This window comes from Vigna unguiculata, chromosome 6, assembly GCF_037176805.1.
Source record: "Vigna unguiculata cultivar grain cowpea cultivar isolate G323 ecotype 2 chromosome 6, ASM3717680v1, whole genome shotgun sequence".
NCBI lineage: Eukaryota > Viridiplantae > Streptophyta > Magnoliopsida > Fabales > Fabaceae > Vigna > Vigna unguiculata.
Window position 1 is genome coordinate 9,104,574 of NC_140797.1, and position 24,639 is coordinate 9,129,212.

A 24,639-nucleotide genomic window follows, 5' to 3' on the forward strand; every position below is an offset into this window, starting at 1 on the left:
AGGCAAATGGACTCCAAATTATGAAGTTCCGTATGTGGGTATGTGGTGAAGAAAGAATTCTCTGGTGGGGCACTAATTCTCATAAGGATGGATGGGGAGGAGTTACCGTTGCCAGTCAACTTCGATGCGGTTAAAAATTCTATGCATGATGATTCCATGATAGAGGATGCAACTAAGGATATCGACATTGTTTTCAAGTTTTTACATTTCGCTTTATTTGATAAAAAATATATCATTTGGGTTTTCATAAATTTGTTGTAAAAAAGTTTTGTGTCACACTAAGTTGGTAATTAAAGATAATAAAAATAATGGTAAAAAGGTATATTTGTGTCAGGAAACGTCACATGTATATTCACTAAATGCATATTAGCTCCTAAGGGATGTTGTGGAGGCAAAAAATAATAATAATCAAAATAAATTAAATAAAAAAATGAGGAAAAGAAAAGGAAAGTAAGGAAAAGTAAGGGTTTTGTGCATCCATGCATTCATACACCTTTATCACATCATACCATTCATTTTTATTATCAAGACAATTTTTGGAAAGGTTCAAAAAGAAAAATAAGGGCCATAGGGGCATGGGATCACTCTACTTCTTTTTCAAATGACATTCATGTGGTGTTTGTTTATGCTTAAATCAAAATTTAGGTTCTCCATTAGGTATAGATCCTCTCCTCGTAATTTGTTTATTTTTTTAAATCATATTTGCAAAATGGGATATGTTTAGGATTGGGGCCCTCTATGTGGTAATGGTCGTTGAATCCCTTGGATGTAGATCCTCTCCTCAGGATTGGTCTGATCTTTCTAAAAAAGAAATCAGATCTGCAAAACGTTTTTGTTTTTCGGATCGGGGTCCTCTACGTGAGAATGGTCGCCGAATCCTTTGGATGTAAACCCTCCCCTCAAGCATTGGTCTAATTTTTCTCAAAAAGAAATCAGATTTGCAAAAAGTTTTTGTTTTCCAGATTTGGGCCCTTTACGTGGTAATGGTCGCCGAATCCTTTGAATGTAGATCCTCTCCTCGGGATTGGTCTAATCTTTCTCAAAAAGAAATCAGATTTGCAAAATGTTTTTTTTTTTGGATCGGGGCCCTCTACGTGGTAATGGTTGTCCAATCTTTTGGATGTAGACCCTCTCCTCGGAATTTGGTTTAATCTTTTTTAAAAAAGAAATAAAATTTGCAAAAAGGACATTGTTTTTCCAAATTGGGGCCCTTTACGTGGTAATGGTCACTAAATCCTTTAAAAATAAGGTTTTTGGATTGTGACATTTGTATTTTGGTCATGGTTTTCGTTTAAACATAATCATTTCACGTTTTGTCATCTTTGTTTCTTTTGAAATCAGACAAAATTAGGATCTTTATCTTTACTTGTCTTTTCTCTAAACATATAAAAATGTAAATTCTGAGATTATCGCAAGCAAATCTAAGTAAAGAGGACAAGGTATAAATAGTGCGGATACCTACAAATATAATTTTTTTACAAGTGGTAGTGCCAGCTAAATGATGTAGGATTTGATTAACTTTAATATATAATGCATTTAATAAAATTATATATTAATGCTGTTTTAGTCAAATTAGAATTTCATATAATGTATTTAATAGAATTATAATATTGAATTGTTTATGTCATATTTGATGATTGATTATCTGCCTCTGTTGTAAGTATTGATTTTTTTTTGTCATATTTGATGACTAACTTTCCGCCTATGTTCTAAGCTGCAGAATTGGAATCAAGGATCACATTTCACAGTCCCCTCTGTACTTAAAGCTACTAGTTCTTCCATCACACACACAACCCTAATAAATTTAATTGACAACTTCTCTCTAAAAAAATTTGAAAGATTGAAAGGAAAAAAAATGAAGAATATTCCTCTGATTCTAATGGGTTGTGGAGGAGTTGGTCGTCAACTTCTCGAACACATTGTCTCTTGCCGTTCTCTTCACTCCACACAGGTAATGTCCCTTTAGATGGATTCTTATGTTTCCAAATTGTGCTTCAGTTTCCTATTTTTTTTGTCATGGCTTTAACCTGAAAATGACAAGTTATTTGGGTTTCTGATATACCATTTGTCTTTTGAACTTTTTTTTTTCTTTCTGGGGTTATTTGTGCGGGCTTTTGGCTTCTCTGCCAAATGAATCCAGCGATTGCGCTCCGTGATTTTATTTTTTGAAATTGATTGAGAATGGGTATAGAAAAATGTGCATTTTTTGTTTAGTTGATTGATGTTTCAATTTATTTATTGTGTTTGAGTTTTTTTTTTTGTTGGCAGGGACTGTGCTTGAGAGTTGTAGGAGTTGGTGATAGTAAATCTTTGGTGGTGTCGGATGATTTGCTGAATAAGGGGTTGGACGACAGCTTTTTGTTACAACTTTGCCGGGTCAAGAGCGCTGGCGAATCTCTATCAAAACTTTGTGATTTCGGTTGATATTTATGCCTAATTTTTCTTGATGGTGATATGAAAATTTATATTTTTTAGAATGTTTACTTGTTGTATGTTATTTAAAGGGGAATGCCGGGCGTTTGGGCATCCGGAGTCAGAAGGAAAGATTCTAGAGATTGCATCTCAACTTGGTAGAAAAACAGGTATGTAAGCAATCATTCACCACCATGAACTGGTTATGGCAGTACCCATGAAACCTCCTCTGCTGTTGTATCCTGCAACGCCCCATACCCCAAACATATTTAATCCTTGAATTTTTATTATAGACTGCATTGCTTGCTTACTGTTGTGGATTTTAAAATAAATTTGAAATGAGAGTGAACCTTCACAGCTTCATGCACTAAATCACTGAACAGCTATTTTTTTTTTTTTTATTATAGGTTTGGTGCTTGTGGATTGCTCTGCTAGCTTTGACACTGTTGTGGTGCTAAAGCAAACAATTGATATGGGTTGTTGTGCTGTTTTGGCAAATAAGAAGCCTCTTACATCTTCAATGGTACAACCATCTTCATTATTTTATAACAATTGTTGAGATGAGAGTTGGGGGATATTTATCAAGTCAAGAAAGACTATTTATTTTGATTTTCTTTTGCTTCTCTATATGTAACCCTTGGTACTGATGTACACAAAATAAGAAAGAAAATATCCAGTATACGGGCTCCAAGTTATGGCCTTGTACGTGGTCATAAAGCTTAATAAACATTCTATGTGATCCTTAAACACTATAATTTTTGTATTGTTATCCTTTTGTTTGATTTTTGTCAAAATTTGTTGTTCTTAAATCACAATTTTCATACTTCAGGACTGTAGTGCTCATGGCCGTTTTTTTTTATCTTGATATAATGCTCAAGCAAGAACTTACATGTATGTGCACATAGCATCTTCTCCCATGCTTTGATCTTAGTCTTCCCTTCACGCTCATGCTTCTTTAGATTCTCCACCTTGTGGAAGCATGCTTCTTTAGCATAACTGTGACAATCTTGACTTTTAGATCCTCATGGATTTCCTTAAATTCAAACATTTCTTCGTCAGTTTGGATCCAATCAACAAATTCTTTAGGTTGTAACTTGCCATCAAAATGTGGAAGCTTGACCATAATATCATTAATCAAAATTGCTGTCTTCTAGAGCAACATTGCTATTGTATGAGGACACTCATCAGATTCTTCACCCAAACATTTTGTTTGTTCTTCTATTAGAGCTTGTTGAAGTTCACAGTGGCTTGAAGATGTTGAATTTGGCATCTCAGTTCCTCCATCTCAATTTCGTTATTAGGTCTGTCTTTTTGGTATTTTGTGGGTTATTATTGGTTTAAAGGGTAAAAGTGTAAATTTGAAAATGTTTGGATTTTTTAAAACTTTACGGTTCAAATGGTAATTTTGTAACAAATATGGCGTAAAGGGTGACTTTTTAAAAATATAATGCAAGGTAACATGATTTTAGAAACTTCATTATTAGCTTGTCCCATTACTCCTGAAGCGTCCCAATTATCATCATTCACGACTGTATTTACATTTTCAGAAAACGTACTAGAAATGTTTAAATAATGAGGTGATAGTTTTAATTGGTGCATATTCAAAGTTTCTGAAACAAGGAGTGCATTATCCTAATTGGACGGGGCAGTATTTTACATTTTCATATTAAGGTTTCAAAAGATTTTGGTTTCTTCCTCTCACTAGTATGTTTTTACGTAGTTGTGCATCCTTCATCCAAACAATTACCTCTTTTATGTGACAGGAGGATTTCAAGAAACTTTTCATGTATCCACGTCATATCCGGCATGAGTCAACTGTAAGTGATACTTATTTCTTTCCTTAACTACACATGTCTCTCTAGCAGCACGTAGCAGGATTATCACATTTGTGATAGCATTGAAAATATTTATTAAAATGTGTATTTTCCACTAAGTGTAATATAAAATTCAGCATTACTGCTTTAATTTCTTTGCTTGGTTATGCTTTGTTGTTTTGAACACTGGTCTCATACTAATCAAATCTAAGCCTTTAGAAGTTCTGAATGACTTGTATGGATCAATAATGTACAAACTGACGCTTTGCTTAAATTTTTTAAGCAAAATTTACCTTGATAAAAAAGGAAAATTAAATCCACGGAAAAAGCCACATGGTGTGTTTTCCAGCTATTGATGATTCATCTTCTCCATTATATTAAGAAGGGAAAGATGAATTGCGGTGTGTGGCTGACTTGTGAAATTATGTTGATGAAAATATAAAACACGAAGAACAAAACTTAACATATGAAATTCAATTCCCTTTTGAAACACAAGGAGTATATCTTATTTTCTTTCTTTGAAAAGTGATCTTAAAAAAATTGCTTTTTATGTTGTCGTTGAACCAAATGTGTGTTTCTTTTGAAGTGTAATAGTATGTGATGAATCTTATGATAGTCATTACACAATTTTTTGTTTCTATCTCCTGTTTTCCTTGTTACTTGTTCAAATACACTCCAATTTCGTTCACAACCCAATGAACTATGTTAAAATTTAAAATTTTGATTACTAGCTTTTGTAAGTTTAGAGTTGCATGCCCATAATTCTTCCACCATTGAGCTACAAAAGCAAAGAAAATAACTTAGAATGTAACCATTATATCTTAACGCAATTTAGAAAGCATTGATGTGTCTCATCGGGAATGTGGTCTACCTTGATTCTTTGGCAAAGTCATCACCAAAGAGTCCACTTCCACTCTTATAAAGAGGCAACTCAATTACAATTTTTTGTTGCACGTCTTTACTTGGCACCAACCTCTTGATGCAAGCATACAATCCATTTGTAACTTCCAAATCATATTCCATTTCTAGGTTGGAATAATAGAACTTTGGGTTCAAAAAGTGACTAGCTGCATGCAAGGGGCGATGAAGTTGACATGCCCATCTATTATCAATGATTGCAAATACATTTACTTTCATTGTTGTTGAATGACTTCATTATTGTTTCCATCTAACTTTGATATGCCTAACAAATCTCCTATAAACACTTTTTCCATATTGCAAGAATTCAAAACAAACATTAAGATAAGTCCCTCTATAGTGTTTCCTTATAGTAATTTTTTTTCTTTAATACTTTTCTACCTCGAGGGACAACACATTGTTAGGAATGTTCATGGTTCCAGTCATGGTTATCAAACTTGCGAGTTAACTCGTTAACTCGGACGAGTTTGTGATTCTAGACATGGCTTCTGAGTTAACTCGGAATCAAACTCGATTTTTATGTAAACTCGGTGGAATCGGAAGTAGGCTCGTTAGAATTGCGCAAAATCGCAAGTTTGGAACGTGTGTGCGAGTTTGAATGGGTGAAAAAACTGAAACGAAAACGACGCCGTTTGGGGGAGATCTGACCTGATTTTGAAACGAGATTTAGGGTTTTTGGTTTTCGAATTTTTCAATCGTGTTTGCCCTCTCTGTGTGTTAAGCTCTCGTCGCGTCTGGAGATCTTGGCCACTGCAGTCGCCGTCGCGTCTGGAGGTTGCCATCGTTCTCGCGTTCACGTCCTGTCATTGTTCACGTTTGTCGCAGCTCGCGTCGCATCCTTGTTCGCATCGCCTCGCTGTCGTTTCCCCTCGCCGTCGTCTCGCCTCATCGTTGTGTCGTGGTCTGTGACAGTCGTCGTGGTCGTCGCATGTGGAGGTTGCCACTGCGCTCGCGTTCGAGTTCGTGTCCCGTCACTGTTCGCATCGCCTCGTTGTCGTTTTGCCTCGCCGTTGTCTCGCCTTGTTGCGTCCTGGTCTGTGACAGTCGCTGTCACCGTCGGTCACCATCTCGCCGTCAAACGTTGGTTGCATCTTCCCTATGCAGTGCAGTGCGTAGCGTGATCTGTCCCTGGTAGCTCATCTAGTCTTGTTATTTATAAATAGAATTATTTACTTAATTTTTCTTTTAAATAATTGCAGTTTTATTTAAGCCCTTGATAGATAGGTTTAGTTCAACTGTGATTTTTTATATGTTAATTTTGTAGTGAAAATTTACACCACTATGTCTGGAAATGCTTCAAATTCAGTGGATACTAATCCAAGTGCATCCTTATCTTTCAATAGTAGAAGTAAAAATGCTCCGGGGAACCGGTCTGATATTGGATGGAAACACGGGTTTGATATTAATGGCAATGGTAGAAAAGTTAAATGTAACTATTGCTCAAAGATTGTGAGTGGAGGAATATTTAGATTCAAACATCATCTTGCTGGAACTAGGGAAGATTCTGAACCTTGTGCCTCTGTTTCAGGAGAAATAAAAAATTTGATGATAAAGATAGTTGCAGAAGCTAAGCATGCAGCATTAAAGAGAAGAAAGTTGAATATCATTGATGAAGAAGATGAAGGAGGACATATGTTGTTTGGCTTTAAAGGAAAACAAACAGTTGCCAATGCTAGTAAAGGGGGAGTCCAAGAAACTATAAATCAAATGATGAAAAAAGGATTCAAAGAAGAGGTTGATGCTCAAGTAGCTGAAGTCTTTTACACTAGTGCCATTCATTTCAATGTGATTAGAAATCCAGCATTTGCAAAGATGTGTGAAATGATTGGTAAATATGGAGTTGGCTACAAACCACCCTCTTATTATGATATTAGAGAGAAGCTCTTGAAACAAGCTATGAGAAAAACATATTTAATGCTTGAAGAATACAAGGAGTGGAAGAGAACTGGTTGTACCATTATGTCTGATGGTTGGACGGACAAAAAAAGACGTTCTATTTGCAACTTCTTGGTGAATAGTCCTAAAGGGACGACTTTTCTTTATTCACTTGACACCTTAGACATTTCAAAAACAACTGATAAAGTATTTAAGATGTTAGATGATGTTGTTGAGTATGTTGGAGAAGAAAACGTAATTCAAGTTGTCACTGATAATGCTGCAAATTTCAAGGCAGCTGGAGATTTGTTGATGCAAAAAAGAGAACGATTGTATTGGACTCCATGTGTTGCACACTGTATTGATTTGATCTTTGAAGATTTTGAAAAGAATTTGAAGGTCCATGAATTGACAATCAAGAAGGGAAGAAAGATTACCACTTACATTTATGGAAGAACAATGTTGATTTCATTGTTGAAAAAGTTCACTATAGGTAGAGACTTGATAAGACCGGGTGTGACTAGATTTGCCACGGCATATTTGACTCTTGGTTGTCTTCATGAATTGAAGGCATCATTATTGACCATGTTTAACTCCGATGAGTGGAAGACAAGCAAATTTGGAACTTCACAAGAGGGGAAAGGAATAGAACGCGTGGTATTAGACAACCGAGTTTGGAAGAATGTCTCCACATGCTTGAAGGCTACTGCCCCTCTTATGGTGGTCTTAAGATTGGTGGACTCAGATGTAAAACCCACAATGGGTTTCATTTATGAAGAGATGGACTGTGCAAAAGAAAAGATTAGGTCCAATTTTAACAATATTAAGAAGAGGTAAACTTCCAAACTTTAACTCATTAAAAGTTTAATTCCTTATGTCTGAAATTTGTTTGGTATTGAATGTAGTTATGAAGATGTTTGGAGAATAATTGATGCTCAATGGGATAATCAACTTCATAGGCCTTTGCATGCAGCTGCCTATTTTCTCAACCCCCACTTCCACTATGAACCTAACTTTAGATGTGATGATGGTGGAGAGCTTAAAGAAGGATTGTATGAGTGCATGAGAAGATTAGTGCTAGATATTGTAGAAAGAAGAAAAATTAATTTGCAAATTGTTCAATTTCATTTTGCTATAGGTCTTTTTGGAATGGAAGATGCAAAGGAATGCAGGAAAGCATTAAATCCTGGTGAATGGTGGGAGATGTTTGGGGATGCAACTCCGGAGTTGAAGAGATTTGCTATTCGAATTCTAAGCTTGACTTGTAGCTCTTTGGGTTGTGAGCGTAGTTGGAGCTCATTCGAGATGGTAATTTAAATTATTTATAATTTATAATTTTCTTTATTAGGTTTATATCTACTAAAATTTAATATTTCATTTTAGGTTCATACAAAGAGAAGGAACCGTTTGTATCAGAAAAAGATGAATGATTTAGTTTATGTGATGTATAACTTGAAGTTGAAAAGTAGACAAATTCGAAAAAGTGTTGCTCCACCATTTGATGACATTGAATCAGATGATGAATGGATAACTGAAGAGGCAGATGATGTTGTTGAGATTGAGCAAGCTGAAGGTGAAATTGATGTTCACTTAGATGGACCAACAACAAATCCAACTCTAGATGCTCTTGATCTTAATAACATAACTTTTGATGCCAATGAGGATGCACGTTACATCAGGGGAGGAGTTGGATGAAGATGATGATGATGATATCATTAGAGGATCAGAGGATTACACATAGACATTTGATATTTGAATTTATGTTTTATAGTATTTGTATAAACTTATTTATTTCAAATACTTTTAAGCTATATAATTTTATGGACTTGTTTGAATTAGGATATTATTTATATAAATTAATTTTTTTTTCCTTGTGAAGTAAACTCTTACGAGTTTACGATTCGAGTTTACTGGGCTTTCACAAGTTTACGTAAACTCTCGAGTTTGACAACCTTGGTTTCAGTTACCCGATGATTCAACTTGACCCAATCCAAATGAATTAGATTGGGTTGGTTTCATTTATGATTGAGTCAAACCTGACCCAACACAAACTAACTTACTCTTATACAATTTGAGTGATGGGTTTAGTATGGCTGACCCAAAATCCAACCCAACACTCACTCTTATACTTGTGTTATGACAAATTGTGTTATGTTTTTTTCTTCACAGCTTGAATTAGTATGGTCAAACTTGTTATAACTTGACTTATCTACTTGAAGCCTTAAATTAATTTTTATAAAGATGTTTCATCTTTTAATTAGAATGAAACTTTAAAACTAATTTTTTAAACAAAAAATAAAGTTTTCCAAATTTCTATTCAATTGATCCAACTCAAGCCAATTCGCACAAGAGTGAGTTGGGTTGCATTGAGTTTTAACATAAATACAGAAACCCAGCCCAATACAATATTTTTTTAGTGGGTTGGGTAATGGGCTTGCCTAAATCCTACCCAACTCATCCCTTAAACACCCGTACTCTTCCTCCACCTTATTTATATGTTAAACATATTGTGTTATTCCTCTGTCACATATTTATAAGCATGAATGAAGTTATGCACATTAGATTTTTCTCTCGCATACACATTCTATAATGATTTAAAAGATTCTAGAATAAGGAACATGTTGGACTGCCATAGTTGAGATGTAGAAGGTACATGAATGCACTTAATTAATTCATGATTACTCATGATTAAGGTAGTTAAGTACATACGTGCACCAAACTACCTCATCGCGTGAATGTAGTAGCTTCTGCATTTCAACATGACAATAGGCATCCAAAAGGGCTTCATTTTGTTAAAACTTTTATTTTCAGAAGAATGTAAATGACTTATCACCTCCTACACAATTTATTAATTGGCCATAATAATATAACAATGTAAAGCAAATAATAACCACAATCAATTGTTACTTCTGGATATTTAGTCCTACATCACTTTTTTAATACACGTACTAGAATCCATAAAGGAATTCATGTAGTTAGTCATTTCAGTGAGAAACCAATGCTCAAGAAGCCATTCCAACAGAAATGAAAAACTAACAGAAACAATAAGCATGAAATTATAACACAGGCCTCACTAAAAATACCTTTAGTCTCTTTTCTCCATTGCTCTCTCTGTTTTAACCTGTTATTTCACTACCTGCCACACGAGCGGGTTTTTACCACTCAAATCCATTCTCCTTACTCATCCTCTCCTCATTGCGCTTAATTGCAATCTCCTGCTCCTCTTCCATTTTTCTGTGGCACAACATAGATTTGGAGGGTGCTTGTCATATTCTTATTAGACTTAAATGCAATTGAATTATATTGATGAACTACTACTGAGCTGGTAATTATATTTTTAAAGGTAGGAGCTGGTCTTCCTGTAATAGCATCCCTGAATCGTATAATCTGTTCTGGTGATCCTGTTCATCAAATTATTGGCAGTTTGAGTGGTATATATCTTTTACGATCCTATAATTACACATTATTTTTGGGTTTTCCAACATGCATTATTTGTACAAAATTAACTCTTTTGATACTGTATTCTGTTACTTGCTCTTGTTAGGGACATTGGGGTATGTAATGAGTGAGGTTGAAGATGGAAAGCCACTCAGCCAAGTTGTTAAAGATGCTAAAAGTCTCGGGTATACTGAACCAGGTTAGTGATGTTACATTTGAAATTGTGTTGTTGACATGTGAAACTGATTAATCTATGTCATAGGTAGTTTCTACCCTTGAACCTTATGAATATGGGGATATTATCAGTATTATGACTTCCTTTGGCTTGTACTAGTAACACTACACTAGTGTTTGACCAAATTATAATATAAATTGGACTTGGGTCCGAATCGCATCCATATCAATCTAAATATTATTCTCACATTTCTTCTTCCCCACCTAAATCTTATAATTCCTATGATTTTAACATTTGAATGTATCATGTTTCCATTAGTTGTGGAATATGTGGAAAAGCACTTAGGGAGGGTTATGGTTTAAGGCTCCAAAGTCTGAAATCCAATAGTGGGTAGGGGTGTATTTGATACATTAAGTTCAACAGAAAATGGTAACTTACTATAATATGTCAATGAACACACACACAAAAAAGAAATGCTAGACCAGTTATTAGACCACATGATGATACTAAATTTGGGAAAAATCTGGTGTACGGCTGAAGAGGAAAGTCCATTCCAGAATCTACTCATGTTCAAGAGTTCAACCCTATATTATTACACGAGGTAAATGTGTTTGACCTTATAAATTCTGATTCTACTAACTTTTATGAACTACTTCCTTCTGTAGAACCAGTTGCACAAGTACATCAGAATTTAGATCTCCTAATTGCCCTTAGAAAAGGAACCACATCCTCCACTAAACCATGTTACCCTTTAGCAAACTATCTATCCTTTGAAAAATTCTCATCTACCCATAGAACCTATCTAACAAGCTTAAATACCACAACTATAGTTTCTTATGTATCTAAAGCATTGATTGACAAGAAATGGAAAAAGCCAAGATTTGGAAATTGAGGAAGACAATACTTGGAAACTAGTAACCCTATCACTTGAAAAAACAAAAAAAAAAAGCCTGTTGGGTGCAAGTGGGTTTACATAGTAAAATACAGGGTTGGTGGTGGGACTATTGAGAGGTATAAGGCTAGGCTTGTAGCAAAGGGTTCACTTAAACTTATGGAGCGGATTCCTTGAAGACCTTTGTTCCAGTTGCAAAAAGGAATACAATCAGAATAATTTTTCCTTTGGTGGAAAATCATGATTGGAACTTGAAGTAATTTGATTTGAAAAATGCATTCCTCCATGGGACGGGTTGAAACCATCACCTAGAGTATGGTTTGGAAGATTCACCAAAGTTATGATGAGCCTTAAATACAAGCAGAGCCAAGGGGACCACACTTAATTTATCAAGCAGTCTAATTCAGTGGGAGTAAGTGTTTTATTGGTCTATGTGTATCGTATCATTTTTATTGCAAATGATGAAAAGAAGCAACAAAGGTTGAGCCTCTGCCTTGCCAAAGAGTTTTAAATCAAGGCTTTAGGAAAGTTAAAATACTGTTAGGAAATAGGTAAAATAGCATGCAATAATGATGTTGTTGTGGATAAAACAATGTACTAGAGCCTTGTGGGGAGACTTATTTATCTTTCTCCCACTAGATTTAATATTCCTTTTGCTAAGTCTAGTCAGACAATTTATGCATCAACCAAAGGAAGCACATTTACAAGTTACACTTAGAATTATCCAGTATTTAAAAGGGACACTAGAAAGAAGAATTTTGTTCAAAAGAAATGAGAATGTTAGTGTTGAGGCATATATTGATTTTGATCATGCAGGTTCAATTATGAACAGGAAGTCAATTACTAGATATTGCACCTTCCTTGGTGGAAATCTAGTAACTTGGAAGAGTAAAAGAGTGTGATAACTTATTGAGCAATGGTTGAAGGGATATGTGAACTTTTATGGCTGAAGATTACATCTGAAGACTTTAATACAAAGTAGGATGAACCTATGAGGTTATATTGTGACAATAAATCTGCAATCAACAGTAGCTCACAACCCTGTACAACATGATAGAACTAACATATTGAAGTGGACAAACATATTGACACTGGCTTAGATTTGCAACCCATATGTGTCTACTCAAGGACAACTTCTAGATATACTCACAAATGGGTTGAACAAGGTTGTCAAACTTGATAGTTTATGTAAACTTGTGAGATTGTGGTAAACTCAAATCGTAGACTTGAATCGTAAACTCGTAAGAGTTTACTTTAAATAAAATATATATATATATATATATATATATATATATATATATATATTATTGTTATATGATTTTATAAATAACTTTTTTAATTTTTTTAATGAAATATTATTATTATTATTAGATTATTATATACTATATTTTATATAGGCCCAAAAGTCGATAATAGAACAAAGAAACCCTAAACTTCATCTTTAACCAAACTTTCCTCCTACCCTTAGCAACCCTACAATGGCGAGTGAGCGCAACGATAAGCGAGCGTGATGGTGAGAAGGTGCTACAGTGACGGCGAGTGATCGCGAGGACAACAACTTGTGACAACATTGGCGAGCACAGTGACGTGAGTGCAAGAGAGTGCAACTTCAAATGAGTGACACTGGGCCCTAATCAGGTGAGTGTTCTTCAAAAATGCATTCCATACGAACAAGCCAAATAACTTGCAAACTCGCGAGTTTGAACGAGTTCACTGATTCTACGCTCGATTCTACCAAACATGAAAAGCGAGTTTGCTTGCAAGTTGACTCGGAAGCCATGAGTAGTCATGTAAGCTTGTCCGAGTTAACGAGTTAACTCACAAGTTTGATAACCATGGGGTTGAACAACAATAACTTTTGAGAGAGGATTATATCCAACTTGGGAATTGAGAACACTTATTCACCAACTTGAGGGGAATTGTTGAGATATTTTAGGACGTTTTAGATTTTATTTTGTTGTATTTTGGTTTTATTACTAGCATACCAATTCCACAATCTCAGGAATTTGTTTTCTTGAATAGGCTATATGTATATATGTGTATATATGTGTATATACGTATATCTATCTAATATATATATCAAATGTATACAAATGTATACACAAGATGAATAAGGGAGAAATTATTTTCTTCTAATTTTGAGGTAAGCAACTTTTTTTTATGAGGTAAGCAGCTATTAACATCTTTTTTTGTGTGAAGAAAGCTATTAACATTATGAAGTATATTCGTAGGTTATTGTCATGATTAATCTTCATGTTTAAGTTATTAACATCTTTTTTTTTTTTTTGTGAAAAAAGCTATCGACATTATGAAGTATATTCTTAGGTTATTGTCATGATTAATCTTCATGTTTTTGCTCGTTTCCTCTTGAGCTCTGTAAATTGCAAAAGTTAATGATAATTTGACTTCAATGTTTTAAATAGTTTGTTAATGATTATTTATCTATACATGCTATATTGTTGCAGATCCACGTGATGACCTTGGTGGAATGGATGTTGCTAGAAAGGTTCATGTAGTTTGCTTAACCTTGAAGATTAATTTTGTAGCTATTTCTGATCTGTGTAAAAGCTGATAATGTCTCACAATCAATATAAAATGGTTTGGTCTCGCAAGGACATTGTACATTACTGCAGCCTACATATAAACAATGTCCATTTTGGTCACCAATGAATGATGCCCATTCTTTGGTAATAGGCTGTGTTATTAATATCGGATTGCTGATTTATAGCAGCATGCCGTTGCCAGTTATGGTGGATAAAATATCTTTAGAATTTTTCTGTTCATTTCACCTTATTTGAAAGAGTTTGAATCTTGGAATTAAAGGTGAATAAAATGTAATTTGTAACGACCCAAGAAATTTGATTATACTTTCCTTGTGTTCCTACAATTTAGTATTAAACAGTACCTGGCCATGTAATTAAAGGGAAACATACATAACCCCATAATAATAGTGTAAATTACAATCCTTACATAGTCACAATCTTTCAAAACTACTTAGGTTTATAAAAGTTTTTCAAAATACACTTGAAAACAAGTAATCACATCATTTCATATACTTATATGCATACTTCCAAAATATCCTTTCCTTTAAGGACCATTGACTTACTGGTTAGTCACATCACCACCTACAGTCCTATCTGCTCACGCCATGATAGCGGTCATAGCAAAAATAACATAATAACCAACAAACAAAAAAGGGTAAGCTAATGATAAAATTGAGAAATCATAACAATCAAATAAATTCAAAATAATACTCTTAATCATACACTTTGCAGTTTAGACTACATTCATAGACACATGACTTCTAGACTCGATGTTTATCCGGATTTATGCATTGACTCAGATATAAGAAGCTATGCACTTGTCATAAAAGTGGATTGCGGTAAAGGCCCTGGCTCCAGTTGGCCTAACCAACATGAATCAATTACCTCTGGACAAGGTAAGTTACTTATGGCATCGCCAGTTTAGTGGTCCCACCTCTAATCTCGCCATAAGAACCTCCTTCAACTCTCACCACCTAAGTCACTACACTCTATATGAGTTTGTAAACCTAATAGAGTATAGGATAGCTTCTGACCAACACATATCCCTAGTCATGCATAACAAACTCCTAGTGGGGATTGCACTTCTTCCTTAGAAGCACAATCCTTATACAACAAACAATCAGTGTTATTAAAAACCGGTTATGGCAGCGTTATGGCGTAAATCGGGGGCGGTTTTTTAGCCTGCCACCATACAAATGCGGTGGCGATGCGGGTTTCTTATGGCGGCCATGGCGGCTGCTTTTTTTGTAACGGGTTGCGGGTGCGGAACGACTATGGCGAAAATGGCGGGACGACGTGGAGAAGAAGTGGAGAAGAAGCAGAGAAGAAGTAGCGGCGGCAGTGACCTTGCGAGATGCAACTGAGCACATTGAAACCCTAATTTCAGGGTTGAATACTTCTCTTCTTTCTGTATTAAGTGGGTTAAAAGCCCAACTAATGTTTTAATAAAAATTTGGGTCAGGCCCAATAAACACTTATTTTAACCTATTACTCCCACTAACCCTTTCCAAGTCTATCTTCTTTTTCTTGGACTGACCTTGCTGCTTGCTGCTGGTCGCCACCACTCATCATCGGTAGCCGCCGTCCAACGCCGGTCGCCGCCTGTCTCCGCCGTTCACTGGCAGTGGCCGCCTCTCACATTCTTCTAGACAAAATATAATTTTTTTTAATTATTTATATCTATATATTATATTTCTTTCTATTCTAATATTTCTGCCATAACCCGTTATTGATTCCGCCATAACTTTATAAAGGATTTTTAGGGTATCCGATATTTTCCATTATCCGATATCAATAACACTGCAAACAATTCAAATCATCTTCTTTGATTCCATTCCACTTATTCTCTTTTATACTTATAACCTTATCACTTCTCCACAAAACATGATCTCACACCGAGTTCCTCATACCAAACAATCATACAATGCTTATTCATCATATTTACATATCATATTTCATATTTTCATGTTAAAGGTGAATAAAGCAAACAAAAGGTTCCACAAGTAACCTGTGGATTTGGCTCCAGGATGCAGAATTTACACTAGTGTGTTCCACAGGTAACCAGTGGATTTAACTACGAGAAGCATAATTCAAAAAGCAGGTTCCATAGGTAACCAATGGATATTTCCACAACCTGTGGATTCAGCTACGAGGAGCAGAATTTCAAACCATACAAGCAAAAACAATCATACTCATCACAGATCAAATTCATCAACATGCATTCATTAATTTCGAAAAAAACGCTACAGAGTAAAACAACACTAGCTTCCCTTACATGATTTAGGAATTCCTCTTGATCTCCCACAACCCCTAATCGCTAGATTTCACGAAAGCTCTAAACAAACACAAGAAAGAACCCAAATTCAAAATCTTAGAAAACATTATGAGACCGCATGCACAACCACCACCTCACAATCATGAGAATTGATTCTTGATTCAAGAGAAGAGAAGGGAAACTTACTCTTTTGAAATGACCTAGTGAAAATGAAGTTTTTCCCTTTTCTAGAGTAGGGTTGAAGAAGATGGCTGGAAAGGGGATGGGCTCTCCTCCCCTACGGTGTTGCTGCGCCAGATAAGAAGAGAGAAAAGAGAGAAAGTGAAAAAAAAAAGGTGAGGTGATATGGGGTTTACATAATTGATGTGATTATCATCAATTAAATAATTCTTTATTTCCTTATATAGTTCAAATTGATACCCAAGCTCATCTTGAGAGTTTTGGTGCTGTTGCGGTTTAAACATTAAAAATTTTAAAACACTTAGAAGAATACTTAGAGTTTGAGTTATTTTCTTAGTTGTTCACCATGAGATGTAGGTTTCCTTGATGGTCATGCAAGCTCAAAAACAAAGAGACCGCGACAATTCATATAATTGGCCATTTAGAATCTTTTGTTGCACATCTCTATAGACTCCAACCTCTTCGTGCAATCATACAACCATTTAAAAAGTGGACTTTAACTTTAATTCAATCTCATGAAACCAACCTACATAGTGATATTTGTATTTACGTATATATTATAATTTGATCATATCTCTAGTCAATGTGAGATATCTAGGACGTCTCAAGTGTAAAAAGAAATAAGTTTTCGTTAGCTTAGATTTGTAAAATTCATGCGTGTCCATTTGATGATTTTGGTTATGAAAAGTAGTGGTATTGGAAAAGTGTATACACTTTCTGCAGATGGTGCAGGGAAATGAATGTTAATTTCGAAATGATATTACAATACTGTTGGTTGTTTGTTATTTTCAATTATGAATGACATAATTTGCTAATGCTAACTTTCTTTGTTTGGGCCAATATTAAGACAGGCTTTAATTCTTGCTCGAATACTTGGCCATCAAATTAATCTAGATAGCATTAAGGTTTGGATTTGCATTAGTATATTCAACTTTCCTGTCCTTTGCTTTTCTGTTTCTGTACCCGTTTTTCTCCCTTTATAATAAGTTTGTTATATTTTTTCTATATGCATTTAACAGATTGAGAGCTTGTATCCCAAAGAAATGGGACCTGATATAATGACTGTTGAAGACTTCTTGGACCGAGGACTCTCGTTGCTAGATAAAGATATTCAAGCTAGAGTTGAGAAGGCAGCCTCAAATGGAAATGTTCTGCGCTATGTCTGTGTGATCGAGGGTTCAAGGCATCTTTTTTTATCCTCCCTTCATATTGTGTCTTCAATCAAGCATTCATTTCACACCTTTTGCACACTTTTTCTCCATTTTTCGAATCACTCTTTGTATAGACTTCTATAGTGTTCATTGTTTGCAATTATTCACATTCAATATCGTGTTTCCTTTTCTACTATTTAACCTTTTCTCTTCGTAGGTGTGAAGTTGGTATTCAGGAGCTACCAAAAAATTCTCCCTTGGGAAGACTAAGGGGAAGTGATAACGTCGTAAGCTTCTTTTATTTTCTCGATGTTGTGTTGAGCATTTTTAATAGTGATAGGTGATTGAGGATGAAGAAATGTCGGGTCAGCTATCCCGCCGGTGGCGGGACATGTTCAATTTTCAACCTGTTTTCTGATGTTGGGCTGGCCTGCCCGGCCTGAATTTTGACGGGCCAGAATTCACACTCCTAATTTTCAGAAATTGTTTCTTAAGTGCACAGCATAATACTAATAAAATAAAATGCATATGTAACTTCTAAAACAGATATATAGAGCATTTGCTGAAAATTTAAATTAAGGGAGGTGTTACTTGCCTCATGCATTATGTGCTTCCTTTGCCTTGGTTTTCTTGCCACTTCTTTGAAGACTCTTGGATGTGAATCATCTCCAAGACTGAGCTTGAATCACCTTTTGTTTGTTTTTCTCATTGATTTCTTTTTTTCTTTGGCCCAAGACATATACATGCAATAGACGTGTCAAGAGACCCAATTAAATCTATTTACTAATTATACCTAAGAAATAAATCGTAGAGAGTAAAAAAAGTCCAAGAAATACAAAATGAAGAAAGGAGTATGTTGTTGAACAAGTGACAACTGTTTTTCTAGAAATAGGGTATTGCTCTTTTTTCTCTTTTATTCATGTACTCATCATATATTCTGTTTTATTGTGTATACAAATGGCAGTTGGAAATATACACTCGATGCTATAGTAAACAACCACTGGTTATTCAAGGTGCCGGAGCCGGAAATGACACCACTGCTGCTGGTGTTCTTGCGGATATCGTGGATGTTCAAGATTTATTTTCTTAAAGGGAAATTTTTTTGTATCCTGATTAGAGAAAGTAGAAGGTACAACCGCTACTGATTTGCCCTGGAAAGCTGCTGATGTGCGTTTTTTGTTTGGTTGAAGCCAAAATAAGTGGCTCGTAGTTTTTTTAAGATATTAGACATGAAGCTTTAGTGCTAATGTTGGTACATAATGCTGAACCAGATACAGATGGAATTGATTTTTGCATTTTTGTTTTTCTTAAACGTACAAATATCATGACTATTGGAGAATTTTGATGATTAGTTTGAAGGTTAAAATACACATTTTGTTCTTATTTTTATTCGATTTTGTCAATTCAATACTGATCTTCTGTTTAATAAGGTTTCAATTTGTCAATTTTGTTTTTTTACTAGCACCATCTAAATCATTAGTGGACAGTAAACTGTGTATGTCACGTGTCAGTTTATGATTTTTTTAATTTTTAATTTTTTTAAGTTTTCTTAATTTGAAAAAGAATGTCCATGTGTCAAGGTAGCATCGTGTTATGTGATAGTAGCAGTGTCAGATGTCAGGTCAGTGACACGTGTTAGTGTCAATGTCACACAAGATCTGAGTCATGTGTTAGTGTTTTATATTCAATTTGATTTTTATATTTATTATTTTTGTTCAATTCAGTCTCAATTTTGTTTTTAAAATTAGTAATTTTGTTCATTATCAAATTGAGATTATTTAATTTTTATATAAATGTTATGCCAAATTTTAGCTTAGACTATGTAATTAATTTTTAACATAAAAATCATATAAAGTATTAAATATTTTTAACCTAAAAATTACATAAATTTATTAAATAATTTATGTGATTTTTAAATTCTTAAATTTTTAAATTAATGATGCTAGTTTTCACTTCTAAAATTTTCATTCCAATTCTAAACCAACTCTAATCCTAAATTCGGAATATTTTAATAAAAAATCTATCAAATTTATATAAAATTTAAATTTGGTCTTTATTTGAAAATAGACAAAATTGTTCAATTTTAAAGAAATTAGTACTAAATTGAATAAAAATAATGAATATAAAGATTAAATTAAATATAAGATTGACACGTGACACTCACACGTGTCACGAACCTTGACATATGGAACTACTATTGCTATGTGACATGATGTTGGCTTGACAAAAACATTTTTTTTAATTAAGAAAAATAAAAAAATGAAAAACAAATTAAAAAAATTCATAAACTAACATGTAACATACATTATTTACTATCTGTTAATTATTTAGACATTGTTAGAAAAAATGATTAAATTGATGAAAATTGAGATTTTATTAAATTTTATTTTTAATGAAGACTGAATTAACAAAACAAGTGTAAATATGGATTAAATGTGTATTTTTAACCTAGTTTGAATAACACAATACTAATTCAAAAATGGCAAATTCAAAAAGATTTTTTCTTTACTACGCTTTTATTATTTTAAAAAATATTAATTAATATTAGGCATGAGTATCCCTTATTTGAAATGGATGATGGTGAAACAAATTTCACACTTGTTGGGTATAGGAAGAGGAAAGGATGTGATTGTACTTGGAAGATAAAGATTTGGATAGAAATGACTTTGAACTTCGAGGATGGAGATGAGATATTCAAATTTGCACTTATCTTGGCTCGTTGCTATCTTTAGGTCGAATCTATCTTAATTTTGATGAATAATTACTGCATTGACTAAATATGGTATGCGTATAGATAATACAATGTTTTATAAATCAAGTATGGAGATAATATTATTTTCCTAATAATAATAATAATGAATATGTACCTATCTATTTCATACCCGTCCCACACGTGTTCTTATACTCATTCTGTTTTAAAGTACCAAAAGACTCGTAGTTTGATAGATAATCTAACAAACTTATTTTCATTGTTTTCTTTTTTGTCTTCAGTTTCAAATTATTTGACAAACCTTGTTTCTTTCTCGTCTTCATTCTCTCTTATTTCTTATTTGACTTGTTTAATATTTATAAAGTTTACTTTTATTTCTACCACAACCTTATTATGTATAATTTTTCTTTGTGCGGTTTCATTCAAATGATATATTGTGTACTGCACCTAGACGGACCAAGGCAACTCATACACTTCCAAGTCTTTGACACTACACTTCTCCCGACAAAGGTTGGGGGACTAGTGTATTGCCCCTAGGCGGACCAAGGAGACCACACGACCAAGACTGCCTACCTATAACCCCACAAATAAAATTACTAAGTATATAACCAATCAAGCAGAAATACATAGCGGCCTAGGCCGCCTACTTCAAAGGATAAAACATAATAGGTTGATGACATTAAACTTGGAATATTGCAGACAAAGCCCCTGGTATCAACAAACACTAACACAGGGCCTGGGTCAAGCCCAGACCCACATAAAAATCCAAGTATTGGACCAGCCCATAAAGGTGGCAGCCACAATTAATGACTATATAAATACACGTGAACCCAACAATTAATGACTATATAATTCCTTAATCCAAGATTTGACTTTTTGAGAGCCCTTTTGCTGACTTGAACGTCGGAGTCCTCTGCGCATGTAACCCCTTAAGGGTCCAAGTGTGTACGCTATCAGATGGCACTTGCAAACTGAGAAGGAGCCAGCTCGAGAGGTCAATGATTGAGGTAAGACGTTATTTATGTCCCAAATATCTTTTATTTGTTTTTGCAAGAACATATTGTATTTCAAAAAAACACAAATCTCAATCTCATTAAATCAAATACGTTTTAATACATTAATCTCCTTTTTAATATTTTTAATTATTATTTGTTTGTTTATACGAGAATATCTCAATTTCAAGTATTCAATTATGTAAATTCTAATATGCATTTTTTTATATTGAAAAATTAATAATATTATTTTTGTGATTTTTATCACTTTTACGTAAAAATATTATTTGACCAATATTTTGAAAAAAGTGTGAGGACAAGTATATTTGTTACTCGATAAAAATGAGAATAAGACAAAAATTATATACACATATTAGGAATGTTAAAGCGGATTAGGTCCAATGAGTTAGCCTACCATCCCGTCAAACAAATGGTGGGTTGGGTTATATATCTGAACCTACCAGCTCGCTCATCCCGCCTTGCTCTCTAGCCCGTTGGGCCATAAATAAGCCCGTAGCCCATTTTAGTTTTAAATGTTTTGTTTCCTTTTTTTTCTTCATTCAACCACCACCCACATGACAGAGAGACGCAATTTGACCTAGGCTACCACACTGAAACATAACCCTTCTTCCCACTTCGAGCAGACAGACAATAACAAAATAACGATAGTGTTCGTTACTCAAGGCACACCATTATTTTTGTGGTTCGTTTATGGCTTAGGATTTAGGATTAGGTGCAATAGATAACCTTTTCCACTGTGTAACTTTATTGAACTTGCTTCAACCCTTTCAGTGGCGATTGCAAAGCAATCTAGGGAGGAGGACCCTGCTTCGGTCCTTCCGACGATCACCTCTTTGAACCTCAGTTAGACCTCCTTTTTTTTTCTCCTTCACTATGTCAATTTCAAATCCCCTCAAGAATTTCTCATCTTTTTCTATTTTAGTTTTTCAGGTTTCGACAATTGCAAGTTCTAAAATGCCCCTAACAACACGAAGGATGCAATGTTGCAGAATAGGCAGGCCAGCCTACCCATTGGTGGGCCGAGTTCAAGCTTTGGTGCCTTCTCCCTGCACCTCCAAATCTTCTTTAGTACTCCAAATTTACCATTTTACCCTTAATTAATTTGTAGCTGGCAATGGATGAAAACGGATGGAAGAGCAGTAAATGATATTTACTGCGGCAACGTATTTTACTTATCTGAGCTGCACCCCCAATATTCGACAGCTTCTTCCTCTTCTTCGTTTCTTCTCCAAGTCCAATTCTCTTCTTTGTGCTTCATTGGTCCCTGGTCCAAGGTTCTCTTCAGTTTCATTAATTTTATTTTTGAAAGCTCTCATGTTTCTCATTGTGCTTCATTCTCTTCTCACTGTGCTTCATTCTCTTCTATCCGTCCTTGAAGGTGACCCCTGCTCCGAGGTTTAGTTTCATTCGTTTTTTTAGGAAAACTCTCCTCTTGTCTTCTGCTGGTAGGTTAGCCTCCTTCCAGAATGTTTTGGAATTTAATTTGAATGGTTGAAATGTTAATATCAGTTTTGTATTTTTTTCCTTTTTATTCTGTTAAACGGATTTCGTGATCTTTTTCAAGAAAAAGCAAAATGGATTTCAAAATTTGTTTGGTATTTTTTAATTTTTTTTTCCAGAAACGAAATTCGTAATCCGTTTCAGAAAAGTGTGAAACGGATCTCGAAATCCGTTTCAGAAGTTTCCATGTTTTTTTTGTGAAACGACTCTTAGAATCTGTTTCATACTTTTCTGAAACGGATTACGAATTTCGTTTCACAAATTTTAACTTTTTTTTTTAGAAATGGAATTCGTAATCCGTTTCAGAAAAGTATAAAACGGATTCCAAAATCTATTTCATCAATTTTAATGTTTTTTTATGAAATGGATTTCGAAATGAAACGGATTACGAATTCCGTTTCGTGATTGCCCCGCCGTCATTTCTTTCTCCCATGCGGACGTGGATTTCATTTCATTTCACAACTTGACAATGGGGTTTTGGGGTTAGTCATCTTTATTCTCTTTTCTCTTCTTTCTCCTTCGACCTTCGACGTAGTTCTAAATGCACAAGCAATCAACTCTTTCACTTCTTATTCTGAAATTTTCTTTTTAGCTTCTAATATTTTGTTTCTTCTTTTTCATTCATTTTGAACTCTTCTATGTGTTTTTTCTATTTTGCATTTTCGTTTTCATTTTCTTTGTGAACTCAGGGATTGAAGTCAAACTTGGCAAACCGTGTGCTTAATGTGCGACGGATGTTGCACGTTACTCAGGTTCTTCTTTCATGACTCAACGTTTTCTTTCGAACATCCCTGCGATTCCAAGATTTTTTTTTCTTGTATTGGGTTTGTCTTATGCAAATAACTGTTGCTCTTGTTTTCTTTGATATTAAAGTTTGGAATGTAATTTCATTGTGGGGTTTTGACAGAGTGAGGGTAAAAGGGTGCCTCAATTTTGGCGTAAAGGTTAAATTTTGGAGATGAGGAAGGCATAAATGTTGCGTAGAGAGCCATTGGAGAATGCACTAGAGCTTCGATAGATAGTGGTGGAAGCTTAAACTGAAAATTAAAGACCTAAATTTTAATGACCCAGCAGAGAATGCTGCACTGAGACGACAGTTCTTTCTTCTTCGCTTCCGAATTTGCCATTGACATGAAACAGATTTTGACAGAGTGTGTGTGTGTTTGCAGTGTTGGCAATGGAGTGTGCAAAGAGTGTATCGGGGGTGCAGGGGTCTGGTGCATGAAGAGAGAGAGGATTATCTTTTCACTTTTTTTTACTTTTTATCGTGGGCAAAGATGGAATTATATATGTTTTTGGGAGTACAGGAGAAAAGGTTGGAGGTGTAGGGAAAAACCCCCTCAAGCTTTTAATCCGTTTTTAAATGTTGAACTGGTCCGATTTACCCCATTTTGACTTGCTAAAAGTGGGGTGGGCTGACCCATTTTAACATTCTTAAATTTAGTTATAATTTTTTTTCTATGTCATTTTGTTCATATTATGTATTGCATTTGAGGAAACACAAACTCTAATTTTATTAAACCAAATAGTTGTTAGGATATACATTTGATTATTTTTACACCTTTTTAATACTTTTTTTAATTATTTATATGAGAGTATCTCAATTTAAAGTGTTCCCTCGCATATGTTGTTGCAATGAGTGTCCTTTTGATATTGAATCATTCATAATATCATATTTTCTTCAGAATGATATATTAAATATTTGATTGATATGTTGAAATAGTAAGGGGGTGGGTAGGGATA

The 24,639-nt window shown here is 34.5% G+C and overlaps 1 protein-coding gene and 1 long non-coding RNA gene across 4 annotated transcripts; both read left to right on the forward strand.

Annotated features, from left to right (window-relative positions):
- Window positions 1-1,646: 1,646 nt before the first annotated feature.
- On the forward strand, window positions 1,647-19,062 carry LOC114187975 (Glyceraldehyde-3-phosphate dehydrogenase-like family protein). Of its 3 annotated transcripts, none has more exons than XM_085674486.1 (12): window positions 1,647-1,951; window positions 2,269-2,419; window positions 2,505-2,582; window positions 2,820-2,935; window positions 4,176-4,229; window positions 10,363-10,450; window positions 10,564-10,656; window positions 13,990-14,036; window positions 17,374-17,427; window positions 17,542-17,705; window positions 17,891-17,960; window positions 18,638-19,062. In XM_085674486.1, exons 1-12 carry the CDS (start codon window positions 1,856-1,858, stop codon window positions 18,761-18,763), a joined length of 1,137 nt encoding a protein of 378 aa, XP_085530612.1. In that variant the 5' UTR covers window positions 1,647-1,855; the 3' UTR covers window positions 18,764-19,062. The 3 variants fall into 3 exon arrangements, 2 of the variants coding, with proteins under 2 accessions (XP_085530612.1, XP_027932232.2); XM_028076431.2 differs by having other exon boundaries at window positions 13,990-14,030; XR_014995701.1 differs by lacking the exons at window positions 1,647-1,951; window positions 2,269-2,419; window positions 10,363-10,450; ... (4 more) ...; window positions 17,891-17,960; window positions 18,638-19,062 and adding exons at window positions 6,673-7,852; window positions 8,158-8,327; window positions 8,403-8,583 and having other exon boundaries at window positions 2,559-2,582.
- A 2,735-nt stretch (window positions 19,063-21,797) lies between these two features.
- LOC146885491 (uncharacterized) lies at window positions 21,798-24,427 on the forward strand. Its single transcript, XR_014995774.1, has 3 exons — window positions 21,798-22,239; window positions 22,319-23,648; window positions 23,804-24,427. It is a non-coding gene; the product is annotated as an uncharacterized LOC146885491 (long non-coding RNA).
- Window positions 24,428-24,639: the final 212 nt, after the last annotated feature.

Excerpts from the sequence above, each read along its gene's own strand:
- LOC114187975 (XM_085674486.1), top strand. The coding sequence starts at position 1,856 with ATGAAGAATATTCCTCTGATTCTAATGGGTTGTGGAGGAGTTGGTCGT. Across the intron at positions 1,952-2,268 it reads GTTCTCTTCACTCCACACAG|GGACTGTGCTTGAGAGTTGT; the intron begins GTAATGTCCCTT and ends TTTTGTTGGCAG. Across the intron at positions 2,583-2,819 it reads TCAACTTGGTAGAAAAACAG|GTTTGGTGCTTGTGGATTGC; the intron begins GTATGTAAGCAA and ends TTTTTATTATAG.